The sequence below is a fragment of the Aquarana catesbeiana genome, linkage group LG01, assembly GCF_042186555.1.
Source record: "Aquarana catesbeiana isolate 2022-GZ linkage group LG01, ASM4218655v1, whole genome shotgun sequence".
Classification (NCBI taxonomy): domain Eukaryota; kingdom Metazoa; phylum Chordata; class Amphibia; order Anura; family Ranidae; genus Aquarana; species Aquarana catesbeiana.
Window position 1 is genome coordinate 48,727,301 of NC_133324.1, and position 21,279 is coordinate 48,748,579.

At 42.9% G+C, this 21,279-nt stretch overlaps 1 protein-coding gene across 2 annotated transcripts in view; it reads left to right on the forward strand.

Annotated features, from left to right (window-relative positions):
- Window positions 1-21,048, forward strand: part of LOC141131303 (aquaporin-7-like) — a 75,588-nt gene extending 54,540 nt beyond the window's left edge. For both annotated transcript variants that reach the window (XM_073618441.1, XM_073618433.1), the window contains exons 4-7: window positions 4,309-4,446; window positions 8,404-8,522; window positions 15,869-16,086; window positions 19,888-21,048. In XM_073618441.1, coding sequence (XP_073474542.1) covers window positions 4,309-4,446; window positions 8,404-8,522; window positions 15,869-16,086; window positions 19,888-20,062 — 650 coding nt within the window. In that variant the 3' untranslated portion in view covers window positions 20,063-21,048. The remainder of the gene's footprint in view (window positions 1-4,308; window positions 4,447-8,403; window positions 8,523-15,868; window positions 16,087-19,887) is intronic.
- Window positions 21,049-21,279: the final 231 nt, after the last annotated feature.

Genomic DNA, 21,279 nt, shown 5'->3' on the forward strand with positions numbered 1-21,279 from the left:
CATTCACTGATCGCACGGGAGAGCTGGCAGAAGCACCGGAGGGGGGGTCCGCTCCCACCACCTGTAAAAACAAGCAGCTGAACAGCCACTATGTTTATGTTTCCTATTTGTGTGATTTATACTGAAACTAATTGACCTGTGATCGCTGTTACCTAAATTGCCCCGTATTTCCACATCTGTGATCAGGTCTGTATTGTTGGTAATCAGTAGATCCAGTAATGTTTTATTTCTAGTTGTTGCGTCTACCATCTGACCCATAAAATTGTCCTGCAAGACTTTAAGGAGCTGGCGAGCCTTAATTGAATGCGCGGTTCCCTCCGCCCAGTCTATGTCTGGATAATTAAAATCCCCCATTATGATAACACTTCCCATCCTTGCTGCTAATCCAAATTGTGATAGGAGATCTGTCTCCACTTCCTCCCTCAGGTTAGGGGGCCTATAGCATACTCCCAGTATTATTTTCCCCTTAGCTTCATCCCTTTGGAGCTCTACCCATAAGGATTCCACCTCCTCCCTAGCTCCCTCAGTGATGTCAATTCTTACATTCACTTGTACATTATTCTTGATATATAGGCATACCCCTCCCCTTTTTTTACCCTCTCTATCCTTGAGGTAAAGGGTATACCCTTGAATGTTTGCCAGCCAATTATGAGAGCTGTTGAACCAGGTCTCTGAAATTCCCACAAAATCCAAATCCTCCTCGTAAAACAATATCTCTAGTTCACCCATCTTGTCCGCCATGCTCCTGGCATTGGTGAACATGCCACATAGTTTAGACCGGTCGCATATTGTCCTCGTATTGGGTGTTTCGAGATTGCAACTAGGACTTGCTACTATACTTACCTTGTGTTTTTGTGCTTTGGTCAACCTACCACTAATGCCCCCAATACTACCCTCTGGAATATTTTCAGTGCTGACTATCTCTACCTCTGGACCCCCCCCCCATCGCTTAGTTTAAACCCCTCTAACTTTTTGGCCATCTTCATTCCCAGCAGATCTGCACCCTCCTCATTTAGGTGCAGCCCGTCCCTTCTAAAGTACCGGTTATTGACTGAGAAGTCGGCCCAGTCCTCCAGGAACCCAATCCCTTCCTTACTACACCAGCTCTTCAGCCACTTGTTTACTTCCCTAATCTCCCTCTGCCTTTCTGGTGTAGCTCGTTGTACCGGTAGTATTCCTGAGAACACTACCTTGGAGGTCCTTTTCCTCAATTTAGTTCCTAAGTCCCTAAAATCGTTCTTTAGGACACTCCATCTGCCTCTGACTTTGTCATTGGTGCCAACGTGCACCATGACAGCTGGGTCTTCCCCAGCCCCTCCCAGTAATCTGTCCACAAGATCCGTGATGTGCCGAACCCGAGCGCCCGGTAGACAACATACTGTTCGGCGCTTCAGGTCTTTGTTACAGATTGCAGATTGCCCTCTCTGTCCTTCTAAGAATTGAGTCCCCTACCACCAGAATCTGTCTTTCCTTTCCCTTCGCTGCCCCCCCACTCTCACTGCAGGAGTTCTTCCCCCGGCAGCTAGAAGTGTCCCTCAGCTCCAGCAGTGCTGGTCCCTGACTGGTTTCACCAATGTCACTCAATGGAGCGTACTTATTGGGATGCTCCAGTCCTGGATCGGCCTCCCTGGCACTTCCCCCTCTACCCTTCCTGACTGTCACCCATCTACTCTTTGCTAGTGCCTGCACCTCTTTGTCTCCATCCGCCTCTGTGCTGGCCCCTGCCGGCACCTGCCGTGTATGTTCCTGGCTCTCCTTTAGTATGGAGGGACTTCTCAGTGCTGACAGGGAAACAATGTGCTTACATTTTGCACAGCAGTATTCGCCCTCGATTGGATGATCAAGGAACGCATACATGCAGCAAGATGTACAAAAAGTCACCTCTCCACACCCGCCGGGCATCGTACCTATTAAATTTAGTAAGGATTGGGGCTTATACCCTGTCCAAATTACCTAACAGCTAGCTAGTAGGTGGATCCTGGGGGGCCCCTTCCACTGCTCTGCTCTCTGCACAGGCTATGTATAGCACAGTGATTATGTCATTGAGAGTGTGAAGAGAATGATTGCAACAAAAAACTAGGGACTTTCTAGGGCGGCTCCCAAGAACATAAATTCAACAAATATATATAAAACATTATTCCATATTTATTAATATGCCACTGTGGCTGGCACTACCGCCTAGCAGCTCTAGGCTCGTTGGTTCGAATCCCAAACGTGGCACTACCTGCCTGGAGTTTGCATGTTCTCCCTGTAACTGTGCGAGTTTCCTCCAGGTACTGTGGTTTCCTCCCACATTCCAAACACATGTTGGTAGGTTAATTGGCTCCTGTCTAAATATGCCATAGTATACAGGTGTATCTCATAAAATTAGAATATCATCAAAATGTTAATTTTTTATTAAAATGTTTAATTCAATTCAAAAAGCGAAACTCAAACCAATGACTGTTTATTGAAACTCAGATACATACTTTATACCCCACAGGAGGACAGTCCGCTCCTGATCATAGTATCCTAACAATACAAACTGTAAACAGGGATATAATTAACATACTGTAGCTAAACAACAGCCAACATATACTATAAACATTAGGTTAATTAAACAACTAGCCACCTAGGTGACTCAGGGCCCACTCAGACAATGTTGTGAATAATCAGAGCTCCCACTCCAGGTCAGACTGTCTGGCACCAAGCTCACAGAGTACATTACACATTATCATAAGTATAAACACATAACATCTCACAATAGTTCCATAACAAGTTCAAGTGTACACAAGGTTAATCTCATCTCCAAGTGATGATCGGACAGACAGAAACAATAGAACGATGGGAGAAATACACTTGACACATAACACCTTAACCACTTAAGCCCCGGACTATTTGGCTGGCCAAAGACCAGAGCACTTTTTGCAATTCGGCACTGCGTCGCTTTAACTGACAATTGCGTGGTCGTGCGATGTGGCTCCCAAACAAAATTGATGTCCTTTTCTTTCCACAAATAGAGCTTTCTTTTGGTGGTATTTGATCACCTCTGCGGTTTTTATTTTTTGCGCTATAAACAAAAATTTTGAAAAAAAAAAACGCATTTTTTTTTTTACTTTTTGCTATAATAAATATCCCCCAAAAATATATATAAAAAAAAATTTTTTTCTCAGTTTAGGCCGATATGTATTCTTCTACATATTTTTGGTAAAAAAAAATCGCAATAAGCGTTTATTGATTGGTTTGCGCAAAAGTTATAGCGTCTACAAAATAGGGGATGGTTTTATGGCATTTTTATTTTTCATTTATTTTTTACTAGTAATGGCGGCGATCTGCGATTTTTATCGGGACTGCGACATTATGGCGGACACATCAGACATTTTTGACACATTTTTGGGACCATTGTCATTTATACAGCAATCAGTGCTATACAAATGCATTGATTACTGTGTAAATGACACTGGCAGTGAAGGGGTTAACCACTAGGGGGCAGTGAAGGGGTTAAGTGTGTCCTAGGGAGTGATTCTAACTGTGGGGGGGGTGTGGCTATGTGTGACATGACACTGATCACCATTCCCGATTACAGGGAGCGGTGATCAGTGTCTGGTCACTAGGCAGAACGGGGAAATGCTTGTTTAAATTAGCATCTCCCTGTTCTTCCTCTCCCTGAGACGATCAAGTCCGCGGGACCCGCAATCACACTCACAGAGGCTGCAAACCGCTTCTTGAAGGGCTACGTACAGGTACGTTAATCTGCCTGTACGTGCCCTTCTGCCGACGTATATCGACGCGAAACAGATTATATCAGGATACTGCAGAATCAGGCTACTTTAAGCTGATGATATTAACATCTGTTTTGAGTCTCACAGTCTGAAGCAGTCATTGCTGGTAATGGGGCATCTAGGCCCTAAACATTGATAGTGGCCCTAGATTCCCAGAGTCTGTGTGTTTTGGGGAGACAGGAACTTGAATCAGAAATAAGACCACTCAAAGGGTCCCTCAGGCACACACCTTCCAAAGAGTAGTGCTTCCATAAAAGCCAGGGCCCATAGTCAGTAGGCAAGAGGCTAGCCTGCAGTCCCCTCCAGAAGCCTGGGTCCCAGTTTGGTCTGTCACACTTATATTTTGATGTACACATTGTATATACAAAAGTAGCACCTGAGAAGTCCCATTGTTAATTCTTGGTGGTGGCAATGTAAGTTTAGGGATGTGGACCACTTTGAAGGCTGGTCATCCATATAATCTATTTACTGAACTCTTGAATGGAATAACCAATTACATGTAAAATAATAATAATGTCAACTCACTACAGCATCTTGTCTCTTTCAGGAGCTCACATGAACTGCGCTGTGTCATTAACAAACTGTGTGTTGGGAAAACTTCCATGGAAGAAACTTCCCCTGTACATGTTGTCCCAGATCATTGGATCCTTCCTGGCCGCCGTGGTGGTGTTCTGCCTATACTACGGTACTGAGCGCGACTTTATGGTCTTATAAGGATTCAGAAACATCACACTTCACATAATGTGGGAAGTGCCACATGGCTCTTAATGTGTGTACTAGGTTTTGCTTTCCTTTCTTTATCATAGTCAGCAGTGAGGACTAAAAAATAACAAACAATCATTTTTTGGGCAGATAAATATGCAATAGCACATATGAATATTTTATTATGTTATCTCAAGTCAGCAGCAGATGTTTGGCATCTTTTCACAAGTTCTCCAGTTTTTCTCTATAGCTCTTGTTGTAAGAAATCTGTTGAGTACAGAGCTCAGTAGTTCAAGATTAAATATAAAGTATTACCCAAAATATAAAATATACTCTTAAAAAACAACATCAAATAGCTACCTTTCTGTTGGCCTGCACAAGCACCTCATAGCCAAAATGCCTCGAAAAGTGAACCTCCATGCAGTGGCTTCTCCAGCTTTCATATTTAGGGGGGCCACATGGGGGGACAGGGACAAAAGTAGGGGGGCAACTATAAAATGCAATTATATATATATCCTGGGGCCCTTTACTACGATCCCACAATGGCCCTTTCACATGTTCTGCAGTGAGCTCCCTTCCTAATGTATTGCCCCCCCCCCCCCCCCCCCCCAGGGAGGCAGAAAACAAGAGATATATGTCACCAGCACACCAAGAAAATATAAGGGTCCAGCAGTGGGAGAACTATCAGGGTTGCAAAAGTTGTCTTGCCACCGGGCCCTGGTGTTCTGCCACTGTGGGGTTCCCCAGCCTCCTCTTGCTGTCCTGCCCCTGCTATTGACAGCGCTGGTCTGGCATCTCTTGGAATTTACAGGCTGGTTCTCCTGTCCTTAGGACTGGAGAAATCAGTCTGTTTTTCAGTAACTGAGAGTCCTGGTGGAGTCCTTCCTGAAACTCGCTCTTCTCCCTGACAATGAGGACGCAGCGGAAGGAGCAGATCGGGTGGCCGTGCAGTGTCATTATAATGCAGTGCATTATGCAGTGTCAGTGAGCAGAGGGAGGTGGGAGACGCTCTCCCTCTTAGACATTGCCTTTTTTGCAAAAAAATAAATAAATTTTTTAAAATTTGGGGGCACATGGTGGGGCACAGCATAATGTTGGGGGGTCAGGGCCCCCTCTGCCCCTCCTAGGGATGCCATTGCCTCCATGGACTGGACTCTTTGCATGCAGGTCACCTTGTGCCCTCTGGCTCCCTATTCTCTCAAGAGGTGTTTGTTGTAAAGGAAGCCCTCTTGTCATCTCAGCCTCCAGTCATGTACATAATGTTTAATAAGACTTGGTGGAGCCTTTATCCCAGAAGTAAGATGAATAAGTAGTGATGGCCACTGGGCACTGGGATGTATTCTTATGAGTAAGCACTTTCCATATACAAAATAATTCTCTTTTCCTCTATACAAGTCTCTTTTCCTTTATACAATGGGAATATAATAACAAGAAAAACACAAGAAAGGAAAGTATGCTGGGCCCCCCAAGGTCAATAGAATAACCTTATTGAGGATCTATGCCTGATCTAATTTATACATGACTGGAATTCAGATTTTTTTTGGCAATTACATTAAGTTTATGCCAACAGTCAATATTTGCAGCGATGACCCTTCTTTTTCAAGACCTCTGCAATTCGCCCCGGCATGCTGTCAGTGAACTTCTGGGCCACATCCTGACTGATGGCAGCCCATTCTTGCATAATCAGTGCTTGGAGTTTGTCAGAGTTTGTGGGGTTTTCTATTGTTCACCTGCATCTTGAGGATTGGCCACAAGTTCTCAAAGGGATTAAGGTCTGAGGAGTTTCCTGGCCACGGACCCAAAGTTTCAATGTTTTGTTCCCCAGGCCACTTAGTTATCACTTTTGCCTTATGGCAAGGTGTTCCATCATGCTGGAAAAGGCATTGTTCATCACCAAACTGTTCTTAGATGGTTGGGAGAAGTTGCTCTCGGAGGATGTTTTTGTACCATCCTTTATTCATGGCTGTGTTATTAGGCAAAATTGTGAGTGAGCCCACTCCCTTGGCTGAGAAGCAACCCCACACATGGTCTTACTGTTGGCATGACACAGGGCTGATGGTAGTATTCACCTTTTCTTCTCCGGACATGTTTTTTTCCGGATGCCCCAAACAATCGGAAGGAAGTCATCAGAGAAAATTACTTTACCCCAGTCCTCAGCAGTCCAATCCCTGTACCTTTTGCAGAATATCAGTCTGTCCCTGATGTTTTTCCTGGAGAGAAGTGGCTACTTTACTTCCCTTCTTGACACCAGGCCATCCCTCAAAATTCTTCGCCTCACAGTGGGCGCCTCACACCTGCCCACTGCCATACCTGAGCAAGCTCTGCACTGGTGGTGCCCAGATCCTGCAGCTAAATCAACTGTAGGAGGCAGTCCTGGCGCTTGCTGGACTTTTTTGGGTGCCCTTAAGCCTTCTTCACAAATGCAGTGGAAATGTTTTTTATGGGGTTAAGTTCATTGTCATGGCAAAGAGGGACTTTTCAATTAATTGCAACTCATCTGATCACTCTTCATAACATTCTGGAGTATATGCAAATTGCCATCATAAAAACTGAAGCAGCGGACTTTGTGAAAATTAATATTTGTTTCATTCTCAAAACTTTTGGCCATGGCTGTACATTTCCTTAATAAATTGCATTGTTTTTATTTTGGGCGATATAGTCTGTCTTCTGCACTATTCTGTCTTCAAAGTAGAACTTGGGTCATTTTTTTTTCTATTTTGGATAGAGTAAGGGAGGGTTATAACCCTTGTCAGTTATTTTTGCCATCTGTATTAGGGAGATTTTCCTTCACTTCCCATAGCCAAAACAGGAAGTCAGAGGAAATCTCTCCAAATGTAGGGAAACCCCTGGTTGCCACCCAAGCCAGTGTCCCCATTGTAAGATGTCCCCTTTATTTCTTTTCTGGTTAAAATCTGTGAAAATTTGGGATTTCCTTTCATTCACTCATGGTGATAATGGTTTTGTATTTTTTATTGATGGCATAAAACTTGGATGGGGATAGGGGATGCCCACTTGACTTAGAACTCTACAGGGACAACTCTCCTATATACAGTCTATATACACTCCACTCACTTCCTCCAGCACTCTTGCTTGCAGAATCCTAACTGGCACACTGATAATTGATCTGGCAAAAAGGCAACAGTCAGATCTTGTAGAAAAAGCCCTTTACAGGCAGTGCCCCTGGGCCCCTTGGGTTGTGTAGAAATACAGTGTCCTGCTTACATCCCCGTAGCTAGATCCCAGCACCACCTATTTGGGCGCTGCCAACCCACCTGGCTGCAGTTTCCCCTTTCACTAGCCCATCTGGCTACTTCTCCACAGTCCTCCCAGACGGCACATTCATCAGCCACCTGGCTGACTTCTCCCTGGAACTCTTTTGGACATGCTGACTCTCTCCCACTGTCCTCCCGTGCATCCAGGACAGGACTCCCCCCGTGTGTCATAAAAGGATCTCTCCAGCACCTGAACCTCAGGGCTCCAGTTTGCCCCCCCCCCCCAGACCAGGGGTTACCCTCAAGGGCCACCGACAGCCTCCTCAGCACTCCATGTCCAGCTTCCACCCGACTGCCCCCTGCTGGCATGACCCAGAGTATTTAAGAGGTGCCCACCCTCTGCCGGCCCACTTGCTGGGGATTGGCTGGTGCCCTCCTCAATACTCCATGCAGCTCCTCCTAACCTTCCTCCCATTCTTCTGGAAGCTTCTCCAAGGTTCGAGTAAGTAGGGGGAGGTACCAGAGGTGCTGCCTGATGAGTCATCCAGCCTCCCTGAGTCACTCACCCTGACCCAGATTCAACCCAGCCTGGCTCTCAGCCAGGCTAAAATTTACTTACACTAAACACTAACTCTTTACAGCTAGCACTCTACACTAGAGGGTGCAACACATACCTTTAGACTAATTTTAACAAGTGATTATAATAATATCTCTTTGTTTTCTGACAGATGCCCTGCATGTTTATTGTGGTGGTAACTTCACTGTAACTGGAGATTTGGAAACAGCCAGTATATTTGCCACCTACCCACAGCCATACCTGAGCATAGGAAGCGGATTCCTGGACCAGGTGTGTAGAAGAATCTTACTGTGTGTTATCAGCCAGAACCTTGTCGGGTCTGGGGAATTAGACTACTTTATGACCACCAAAGGCTGTAAATGTCTTGAAGGCAAAAACTGCCTTTGATGCCACTTTTTTCTGCATTACATGATTGACCCTGTTATGCATGTGCTGTTAGCTACTGTACTATTGTAAACAGTGATGTAATCAGGGTAGCAACCCAATCGACCCTTAAAACCATTCCTTGGGAGGACCCCCTTTATTTCCCAGTAGGATAGGGAGTAAAGATGGGGGAACCTTTGTTCTTAGCTTGTATAACTCAAACTCAGATTCAAAGATTAAAATGTATTACTATATGACCTCCAAACAATTGAGTTCAGATGTTTCCCAGTGAAGGAGACCACTCCTCCCAAGACCTCCTGCTCCCTAGCTCTCTTGTCTCCTCCTCCCATGTTCATCTCCAGGACTTCTTCAGAGGCTTTCCCATCTTCTGAAACTCTGTACATCAATCTGTCCGGATATCTCCTACTCTGGCCACCTTTAAGCGATCTCTCTAAACTAATTTCCTCAGGGAAGCCTATGACCCCTCCAACTAACTAAACTTTTAATTCCTCCGTCAGTTCATCCCCCACTGTTATCCTTTGTACCACTTGCCCCACCCTGTTAAATTGTAAGCTCTTATAAGCAGGGCCCTCTTAAACCTCATGTATTTTATTGTATTGTAACTGTACTGTCTCCCCTTAGATTGTAAAGCACTGCGCTAACTGTTGGCGCTATATAAATCCTGTATAATAATAATATTAATCATTTTAGACAATTGTGCACTTCCAACCCTGTGCCCACAGTTTGAGGAAGGTTTTTTTTTCTGTTCCAGCATGACTGCACCCCTGTGCACAAAGCCAATTCCATAAAAACATGGCTTGATGGTGTGAAGGAACTCAGGTGGCCTGCAAAGAGCCCTGACTGAACACCTGTGGGATGAATCGGAACACCAATGGTGAGCCAGGTCTTCTCATCCAACATAACCTTCAAATGTTCTCCTAAATGTTGGCTGACTGGACATAAATTCCCACAGTCACACTCCAATTTCTTGTGGAAAGGCTTCCCAGAGGAGTGAAGGATGTTAAAGCTGCTAAAGGGAGGGAAACGTAAAATGAATGTCCATGACTGACATTAGGTGTGATGGTCAGGTGTCCAAAACCTTTTGGCCATTTGGAAAGTGTGTTTGTATATACAATATATATATATATATATATATATATATATATATATATATATATATATACATACAGTGGGGCAAAAAAGACGACATTTTGCCCCACTGTATATACAACCCCTGGCAAAAATTATGGAATCATCAGTCCCTGAGGATGTTCCTTCAGTTGTTTATTGTTGTAGAAAAAAAGCAGATCACAGACATGGCCAAAAACTAAAGGCATTTCAAATGGCAACTTTCTGGCTTTAAGAAACACTAAAAGAAATCAAGAAAAATAATTGTGGTGGCCAGTAATAGTTAGATTTATAGAACAAGCACAGGGAATAAATTATGGAATCACTCAATTCTGAGGAAAAAATTATGGAATCACCCTGTAAATTTTCATTACAAACACTAACACCTGCATCAGATTAAATCTGCTTGTTAGTATGTAGGTAAAGAGGGTAAATCATCACGCAGTGTTGCACAAGATATTGGTTGTTCACAGTCGGATGTGTCTAAAACATGGACCAAATACAAACAACATGGGAAGGTGGTTAAAGGCAAGCATACTGGTAGACCAAGGAAGCCACCAAAGTGTCAAGACAGAAAACTTAAAGCAATATGCCTTGAAAACAGAAAATGTACAACAAAACAAATGAGGAACAAATGGGAGGAAACTGGAGTCAACATCTGTGACTGAACTGTAAGAATCCGCCTAAAGGAAATGTACAGAAAAGCTAAAAGAAAGCCATCTCTAACACCTAAACACAAAAAAACAAGGTTACAATGGGCTAAGGAAAGGCAATCGTGGACTGTGGATGATTGGATGAAAGTCATATTCAGTGATGAATCTCGAATCTGCATTGGGCAAGGTGATGATGCTGGAACTTTTGTTTGGTGACGTTCCAATGAGATTTATGCAGACGACTGTCTGAAGAAAACATGCAAATTTCCACAGTCAATTATGATATGGGGCTGCATGTCAGGTAAAGGCACTGGGGAGATGGCTGTCATTAAATCTTCAATAAATGCACAGGTTTACATTGAAATTTTGGACACTTTTCTTTTCCCATCTATTGAAAGGATGTTTGGGGATGATGAAATCGTTTATCAAGATGATAATGCATCTTGCCATAGAGCAAAAACTGTGAAAAAATTCCTTGAAGAAAGACACATAAGGTCAATGTCATGAATCCAATTGAAAATCTGTGGTGGAAGTTAAAGAAAATGGTCCATGACAAGGCTCCAACCTGCAAAGATGATTTGGCAACCGCAATCAGAGAAGGCTGGAGCCAGATTGATGAAGAGTACTGTTTATCACTCATTAAAGAGGAGTTCCACCCAGGGGGGCCGTCAAAAAAAAAAAAAATTAAAAGTCAGCAGCTACAAATACTGCACCTGCTGACTTTTAATTGGACACTTACCTGTCCCTGGGTCCAGTGATGCGGGGGATCGAAGCCCCGCTCGTCGGCGCCGGCATTTCAACCGTGGGCGCTGGGCTGTGGCTTCACAGCCTGGCACCCACTGCGCATGCGCGAGCGGCGCCGCGCGCCGTGATTGGCCGCTCAATCACCTGGGACCTGTAATGGATCCCAGATGATTGACAGGAGGGAGGGAGCAGAGAGGAGCCCTTCCTGTGCCTGGGGGGAAGTGATGTCACCATCCCAGGCAAAGGAACAGGCAGACTACGAGGGACCACCTAGCAACAGGCATTTAGAGGTAAGTGAAAAAAAAAAAATATCCAAATTTTTTTTGTTTTTTTTTTTAGAATCTTTCCAGGTATTTTTGTTTTTTGGGTGGAACCCCACTTTAAGTCAATGCCTCAGAGACTGCAAGCAGTTATAAAAGCCAGAGGTGGTGCAACAAAGTACTAGTGATGTGTTGGAGTGTTATTTTGTTTGTTTTTCATGATTCCATAATTTTTTCCTCACAATTGAGTGATTCCATAATTTATTCCCTGTGCTTGTTCTATAAATCTAACTGTTACTGGCCACCACAATTATTTTTCTTGATTTCTTTTAGTGTTTTTTAAAGCCAGAAAGTTGCCATTTGAAATGCCTTTAGTTTTTGGCCATGTCTGTGATCTGCTTTTTTTCTGCAACAATAAACAACTGAAGGGACATCCTCAGGGACTAGTGATTCCATCATTTTTGCCAGGGGTTGTATATACAGTATCTCACAAAAGTGAGTACACCCCTCACATTTTTGTAAATATTTTATTATATCTTTTCATGTGACAACACTGGAGAAATGACACTTTGCTACAATGTAAAGTAGTGAGTGTACAGCTTGTATAACAGTGTAAATTTGCTGTCCCCTCAAAATAACTCAACACACAGCCATTAATGTCTAAACTGCTGGCAACAAAAGTGAGTACACCCCTAAGTGAAAATGTCCACATTGGGCCCAAAGTGTCAATATTTTGTGTGGCCACCATTATTTTCCAGCACTGCCTTAACCCTCTTAGGCATGGAGTTCACCAGAGCTTCACAGGTTACCACTGGAGTCCTCTTCCACTCCTCCATGATGACATCACGGAGGTGGTGGATGTTAGAGACCTTGCGCTCCTCCACCCTCCATTTGAGGATGTCCCACAGATGCTCAATAGAGTTTAGGTCTGGAGACATGCTTGGCCAGTCCATCACCTTTACCCTCAGCTTCTTTAGCAAGGCAGTGGTCATCTTGGAGGTGTGTTTGGGGTCGTTATCATGTTGGAATACTGCCCAGTCTTCGAAGGGAGGGGATCATGCTCTGCTTCAGTATGTCAGAGTACATGTTGCCATTCATGGTTCCCTCAATGATCTGTAGCTCTCCAGTGCTGGCAGCACTCCTCATGCAGCCCCAGACCATGACACTCCCACCACCATGCTTGACTGTAGGCAAGACACACTTGTCTTTGTACTCCTCACCTGGTTGCCGCCACACATGCTTGACACCATCTGAACCAAATAAGTTTATCTTGGTCTCATCAGACCACAGGACATGGTTCCAGTAATCCATGTCCTTAGTCTGCTTGTCTTCAGCAAACTGTTAGCACTGACAGGCTGACCCCCCACCCCTTCAACCTCTGCAGCAATGCTGGCAGCACTCATATGTCTATTTCCCAAAGACAACCTCTGGATATGATGCTGAGCACGTGCACTCAACTTCTTTGGTCGACCATGGCGAGGCCTGTTCTAAGTGGAACCTGTCCTGTTAAACCTCTGTATGGTCTTGGACACCGTGCTGCAGCTCAGTTTAAGGGTCTTGGCAGTCTTCTTATAGCCTAGGCCATCTTTATGTAGAGCAACAATTATTTTTTTCAGATCCTCAGAGAGTTCTTTGCCATGAGGTGCCATGTTGAACTTCCAGTGACCAGTATGAAAGAGTGAGAGCGATAACACCAAATTTAACACACCTGCTCCCCATTCACACCTGAGACCTTGTAACACTAACGAGTCACATGACAGTGAGGAGAGTAAATAGCTAATTGGGCCCAATTTGGATATTTTCACTTAGGGGTGTACTCACTTTTGTTGCCAGCGGTTTAGACATTAATGGCTGTGTGTTGAGTTATTTTGAGGGGACAACAAATTTACACTGTTATACAAGCTGTACACTCACTACTTTACATTGTAGCAAAGTGTCATTTCTTCAGTGTTGTCACATGAAAAGATATAATAAAACATTTACAAAAATGTGAGGGGTGTACTCACTTTTGTGAGATACTGTATATACAGTATATATATATATATATATATATATATATATATATATATATATATTATATATATCGCATTGGACATCTAATAGGCAATCAGCCAAGTCTATTCTATAGTTCAATATGCAGGAAGAGATAACAGCACTCTATAAATACCAAGTTTATTGGCGCTACCAATAAAATAGAAACGTAAACCAACACCTCAGCAAGAATACTGGTACAAAGGTAATATTATTTCAGGTTAGTTATTTATTACTGCCTATGCTGTATATACTGTACAAATCTATACTCGGTCTTGTAAACAATAACAGATGATTTAACTAATCAAGTTTTACACTTCGTACATGTTTGTGAATGTGATCAGATTAAACGCAAAGAAACCCACTATTGTTACACCAGCACATCCTCCTTATCAACAGCAAAAAAGATTTCAGATTTTTTTAGGCTTTCTTTTTTCTATTTTCATCTTGTAATCTAGCCAGCAAGTCTTTTGTTTTTTCACAGCACAAACACAGCACAAACTCTCCAGCAGAATGTATCAGTTTACATGGATGAGACAAACCACTTAAAATTGGCAGGGGTGATTAAAAAGATCAGCTTTTATTTATTCATGCAAAAACTGTTTGCTATAACTGATTATAAAGTGTAAGCTGTTTTTCCGGGTGCATCATGGCAGCATACAATGGGTGGTGACTCCGCCCCCATTGTATGCTGCCATTAAGATGCACCAGGAAAGGAAAATTACGGAAAGGTGAGTATACAATTTTCAGTTTTTGGCTACAATTTGTTAGTGGTTCAAAATCTACCAGTACATCTAACACTTCCCGCCCCCTCACAATGACAATGCTTCTGTCTGCTGTGCCTCCTATACTCATTCCTCCAGAGTGGTGTTTCACTAATACAGGGGGTGTGTTACTGGCCTGAGAACTGATGCAGCCACCACATCTATTGATTGGTTAGCTGCAGTATGTATGATTTTTCACTAACGAAAACTACACTCACAGTTAGAAACTTCGTTCATTGAAGAATTTCCATCCTGCTCCTTTTCTTGACACTGCAGATGAAAATGAACATTGATTTGATCCAACTAACCATTCAAAAATTTAATGAATGTCCCAAAATTGAATTTTTTTTAAACAAAATTCTGCTGGGGTATGGCCAATGTTACATGAAACAAAAAGTCAAGGTTTACTTTTCACAGCATCCAGGAGCATCATGTACCATGGATGAATATTTTTTTTGGTCCAGCTGCTATAAACTGGGTTCTGTGTGTGCTCCCATTTGAGAGATTCCCCTCATTTCCTGCCCTGATGTCCATATAATACATAGGAAGGTATATATTTTGGTGTTTTGTCCTTATGCTCTAAATCAAGGGTCTCCAAACTATGGCCATCCAGTTGTTCAGGAATTACAATTCCCATAATGCCTAGTCATGTCTCTGAATGTCAGAGTTTTACAATGCCTCATGGGACGTGCAGTTCTGCAACAGCTGGAGGGCCATCGTTTGGAGACCTCTGCTCTAAATAAAAGAGATTCACTTGAAGCTTTCCAAGTGTCAGCATTATTTTCTTCTTTGACTTTCGGTGCTACCAATTTTGCATGGCACCTGTGGCTCGTATGAAAAGATTCTTAAAGAGGAACTGAGCTCTGATAGATGTCCTCAAAAAAGTCAAACAGAAGGTAATGGACCGCTCACTTGATTGCAGGTAGTCTCCCCGCAGCTCATCTTTTCCCCATTACTGACTTATCATGCCTTGTTCTGCACTATGTCCCTGTGTAGGGGTGGCCATCTTGGTAGAAGAACAGGGCTTTGCTTCTCTGATGACTGGTAACCTAATGACTGGTGGGGGGATATTCAAGAAACAGTAAGAACATTGGAGGAAGCACAGACCCACAGAATGAATGAAGCAGAAGCAGGGAGATCCTTGCACTGCAGGTTCTCAGATATGGCTTCCTCTCCAGCAAGGAAAACATTGAGCAGCACAGTAGTGATGCCACCAAATCTGGTGTTACTAGCAGTTACAGGCAGCAGTGCCTTAGATCTTACACAGCAGGTATACAGCAATGAGGCTGTAGGTTCAGGGTGCCTAGGCACCCTCACATACCACTTGAGCAGACAGAACCTGGAAACGTGGCACAGCAACATCCTTCTTTGCAGGTTATGCTGGAGAAGATTAGACTTCGTTTAGACCTCTGACCCTCAGGAGACCGAAAAAGGATCACTGAGAAAGCTAAAGATCCCAAAGCAGGCATGCACTGTATCTTGTGATTGCTGTGAACCAATCACAGCGATCCCAAGGGAAAACAGTGGTGGGTGCTGGAGGTGGTGGGAACTTGTTGGAGGTTTGTTATCGCTGCATGTGAGGTACCAGATGGTCAGACATAGAAACACAGCAAATCCAGAACTTGAGGGCAGATCCAGTACACAGAAGGTCATAATGTAACATGTCATTGCAGGTGGTGGGAACAGCTGCGCTTTTGTTATGTATCTTGGCTATAAATGATAAGAAGAACAGCCCGGCACTTGGAGGCACGCAGGCCGTGGTAATCGGGCTCCTGGTCACCGTTATTGGAATGTCTATGGGCATGAATTCCGGATATGCTATCAACCCCGCCAGAGATATTGGGCCCCGCCTCTTCACAGCCGTTGCAGGGTGGGGGCTGGATGTGTTCAGGTAACCTCTACAATTTTGTAGGAGCTCCATGTTGACGCACAGATGACACATTAAAGGGGGAGGGGGGGACTTGAATTCTTTAAGGACAATTTTATTTTTTGTTGCTTTTTTCTAGTTATCATTTTCTAGGGATTTTCTGTACCGCAATCTCCCTGTCCACTGTGCAGTTATGCGCGTTTTATACACACACATATATATATATATATATACTGTTTGCAGCACATTATGCATTTTTAGGCATTATGTATGATTTTTGTTTTACTGAGTTGCATTTACATGTGTTTGCAGTGTGTTCCCGTGCATTTTGCTACATTTACGTCTGACAAAATGTTTCATGCTATACTTTTAAAAGCACGTGAAAGCACTACAATGGTGTAAACTGGGCTCATTGAATTACCTTTCATTTTTCTTGCATATGCATTTGTAGCGTGTTTAAAAATGCATTGGACTGCATCTGGTAAAAAAATTAGCCATAAAACTAATGTTTAATCCCCTTTCTGCCTCTCTCAGGCCCTTTAAGACAATTCATAAAAATATTTTATTTGCCCTGGGACTTTATATGAGGCACAACACATACAACCAATAAATAAATGGTATACAAGATCACCACTTTATTGATAAATAGATACAAATCTCATTACATAAAAAAAACATATAAAATAAAAATAATAGCAAGCTGAATTGTAGTTATTCTATAGCAATACATTTCATATATAGTTAAAATATTACTGGTCATATACATTCCAGGGATCAAAACATGATTGGATTAGAAAATGCATCCCAAAACCCGAAGTTTTTTGTGAATCTTTGTTCACGTGATTGACGAAACGCGTTGAATTTTCGCCTGCATTTTCTAATCTAATCATGTATTGATACCTGGAATGTATATGGCCAATACTTTTTTAACTATATATGAAATATATTCATATAGAACAACTACAAATCAGTTTGCTATTATTATATCTGTTTTTTATATAATGAGCTTTGTATCTATTTATTAATAGGAAAAATAGATAAAAATTCCTTAGCGCAAACAGATAGAGAGTGGGTCTTGGACCCATTGTAGCTAGAATGTCAGTGCATGGGATAAAGGTCAGTGTGGAAGAAGTTCACTTCATAAATGGCTGCAGATCTTTTTCAATGAGGGTATTGATAGCCTCTGTGAACTTTAATGGAAAACTGAAGGAGAAGGCGCTGCCATCTAAGTGTAACAATAAAATGTATAAAAACACAATTATTAAAAAAAACTCAGGGGCGCAGGTGAGTGTCACCATGACATCTTATCTGGATGGACTGGCAGGCTGTGGGCAGTCAGATGTCCGCAGTTCCAAAGGGGGATGGATGATGGTAATTTTCAGGCAGGTGGACAAGTGAGGGAAGCCGCGCCAGGCTGGGATGCAGGCTGGCGTGAATGCTGTGGCTGGAAGGACGTCATGCTGTGATGACCTCGCGAGGTAGGCGGCAACATATTTCGGAGTGCTCCTTCATCAAACCGAACAGCTTTAATAAACCTGTAATCTTGTATACCATTTATTTATTGGTTGTATGTGTTGTGCCTCATATAAAGTCCCAGGGCAAATAGAAGGTTTTTATGGGTATGTTAATGTAGGGATGGAGGTGCATCATTGGGTGCATCAGATCATATTTTATTTTTTTATTTAGTTGGCAAAAACAAAGGTGTTTCCTGGACTTTTAGATCATGTGATCATTGGCTGTCAATTATGATGTGATCAGGAGCATGTTCTACAAGCTCCCGATCATTGATAAACAGAAGACATATGTTTTTGTTGGGGCAGGATATGTAAGCTGATCATAGTAAAGGGTGGGGCACAGTAGTTGATGGTAAATGAGATAGACACGGATGGGTGAAGGAGCAGAAAACATGGTGGGTCCTCCAACTGGGGAACACAACAAAGTGGAGAAGGAGCTAAGAGGTTAGTCAGAGACATTAAGGGTATTGGGCAGAAGGTGGAGAGGACACAAAAGAGGGTCACATAAAGAAACATCAGGCACGGACAGTAGAGAATGGAAATAGGTAAGGGCGTGACTGTACACTGAGGAGGAAAGTGTTGAATTTTGCACAGAGGAGGAGAGCAGACACACTAAGAGAAGAGAGGAGAATGGGGGGGGGGAGAAAATCCAGTGGTGAAGAGAGCAAAACTGAAGATTACAGCGTAGAGGAAGAAAGGGGTCACACCAGACTGGAGAGTACACTGGGAAAAGAAAATGAGTAGAACTCAGGAGAGCAGAGAAGAGAGTGAAGCATAATCCTTGAGGCGTGCACAGCCAAACATGTGCAAGAATCCTCCACTAAAGTTATATCAGAGTAAAGGTTGGGGCACAGTAGTTGATGATAAATGGGATAGACACTGATAGGGGAAGGAGCAGAGAACATAGTAGGTCCTCCTTCTGGGGAATGCAGTAAAGTGGAGAAGGAGCTAAGATGTTAACCAGAGGCATTGAAGATAGTCGGCAGAAGTAGAAGAGGACACAAAATTGGATCGCATGAAGAAACTTCGAATGAAGAAAGTAGAGAATGGAAACAGAAAGAGAGAGCTTAACAGTAGGATGAGGAGGGAAGTGGTGGGACAATGAAAATCAGTACACCGAGGAGGAACAAGTGAATTTTATACAGAGGAGAGCAGACACGCTAAGAGAAGAGTGGACAGGCTGAAAAAAAGAATGGGGGGGGGTGGGGGGAGAGGTCCTAGAAGTGAAGCAAGCAAAACTTAGGATGACAGTGGAGAGGTGAAAGGGGGTCACATAGGAGCAGAGTGTACACTGAGAAAGAGAACTGAGTAAAACTCAGAAGGAGAGCAGAGAAGAGAGTAGAGCATCATCTTTGAGGTGTGCACAGCCAAACGTGTGCAAGAACCCTCCACTAAAGTTGTATCATAGCAAAGGGTGGGGCACAGTAGTTGATGGTAAATGGGATAGACACTGATGGGGAAAGGAGCAGAAAGCATAGTGGGTCCTCCGACTGGGAAATGCAACAAAGTGGAGAAGGAGCTAAGAGGCTACCAGAGGCATTGAGGGTATTGAGCAGAAGGAGAAGACGACACAAAAGAGGGTCACGTGAAGAAACTTCAGGCGCAGAAGGCAGAAAATGGAAACAGAAAGGGAGACAGTAGAATGGGGAGACAAGTGGTGGGACAGGTAGGAGATTGGGAACAAAGCAGAAGAGCGAGTACACAGAGGAGGAAAGTATTGATTTTTGTGCAGAGGAGAAGAGCAGACACACTAAGGGAAGAGTGGAGTGGTGAGGAGAGCAAAACTGAGGATTACAGCGCGGAGGAGAAAAGGGGTCACATTTGTGGAGAGAGTAAACTGGGAGGAGGAAATGAGTATAACTCAGAAAAAGGCCAGAGAAGAAAGTGGAGCATCCTCCTTGAGGTGTGCACAGCCATATGTGTGTAATGTGTCCAAGAATCCTCCACGAAAGCTGGCCATAGATGACTTTTTTTTTTTTTCCATCAGCCAATAGGCTGAACAAAAAAAAAAAAAATTAACATTCAATTATCGACTTCTGTTGAATAGAGACCGTTGATGAAAATTCATCCAGTCTCTGCTGAACAGGCTGAATTTAGATCCAACTGTGGCCAGCTTAACAAGCACAGGATACAGGAAGAATAAAGTTAATGTAAAGCGCTGCGTAAACTGTTGGCACTATATAAATCCTGTATAATAATAATAATAATAATAATAATAAAAAAGAAAAAATATAACGATATGTCAATGGACAATTGTCTTGCTGGAACCTGTTTACAACCATAGACCACAGTCTTTGTTTTTCCATTCCAGGGCTGGAAACTACTGGTGCTGGATACCTATTGTGGCCCCTCTAGTGGGTGGTCTGACCGGAGCCTTCCTGTACAAGTTGCTGGTGGGACTTCACCTTCAGACAGACCATGAAGAGAAAAAGTTACAGGAGATGGAAAATGGGAACACAGAGATGGTGAACTGTGAATACATGTAAACTCTGGGACTATATAAGGAGATTGGACCTACAGTTTCCACTCACCTAGCACTGGTTCAAATGTTGGACTCTGTAAGAGACAAGAGTTGTATATAAGCAAGATGAATTGTATATAATAACTGACCTGGAGGAGACAACAGACTAAAACAAGACTGATGTAATATTGAATTATTACGTTTTATTTATTTTAAAGCACTGCCAGAACTTAGTCAGCCAACCCATGCTCTGACATTCCCAGAACTGAAGACACTTCGGCAACCCTTGTAGTGGAGAGCAAGTACTGCATCTACTCAGCTTCATGTACTGTAGCAAAGTGGGCATTGTCATTTCTGTTTCAGCGATTATGCCATTGTGTTAATTGCATATGTAAATGGAATTTAAAGGATCACTCCACCCAAAACAGATATTCCTTTTAAAGCTAAACAGGTATAATACAGCTAAATATACTGATGAAATACATATAAGAGAGTTGTATTAGCTGCCAAAGGATTTGTATTTCTGTTCTGAGATTTACACGGCATTGCCACAGAACACAGTCTTGTCTGGCAGGGGAAGGGATCCTGATCTGCTCTGCTGCAGTTTCACTTTTCCTTACAGGTCTTATCCAAGTCCCCACCCTGTGATTGGACAGTGAAAAGAGAAGCAGAGCACTGATGAGCTCATCTCTCTGTTACTCCTTTTTGCATGCTATTTGCACTGCAGCAGGCCTTACTGGCTCCCTGTTCTGCTTCCCTCTCTCCCTGTCTTGTGCTGTGCTGTACAGGGACTGCAAGAGGCTGATAACAAGTCAAATTCAGGTACTTAAACTGTTTGCATTAAAAAAATTACATTTAATGATGTACCAATGATTACAGAGCTGCACTGATTTGTGTCCTTTATATCTGCGTAGAGTTCATGCAAATTGGTTCCAAGATGCCTAAGCCAACAACTCTGTGACTAATTTGCATACCTAAATATTATACATACATATATATATATATATATATATATATACAGTATCTCACAAAAGTGAGTACACCCCTCCCATTTTTATAAATATTTTATTCTATCTTTTCATGTGACAACACTGAAGAAATGACACTTTGCTACAATGTAAAGTAGTGAGTGTACAGCTTGTATAACAGTGTAAATTTGCTGTCGTCTCAAAATAACTCAACACACAGCCATTAATGTCTAAACCGCTGGCAACAAAAGTCAGTACACCCCTAAGTGAAAAT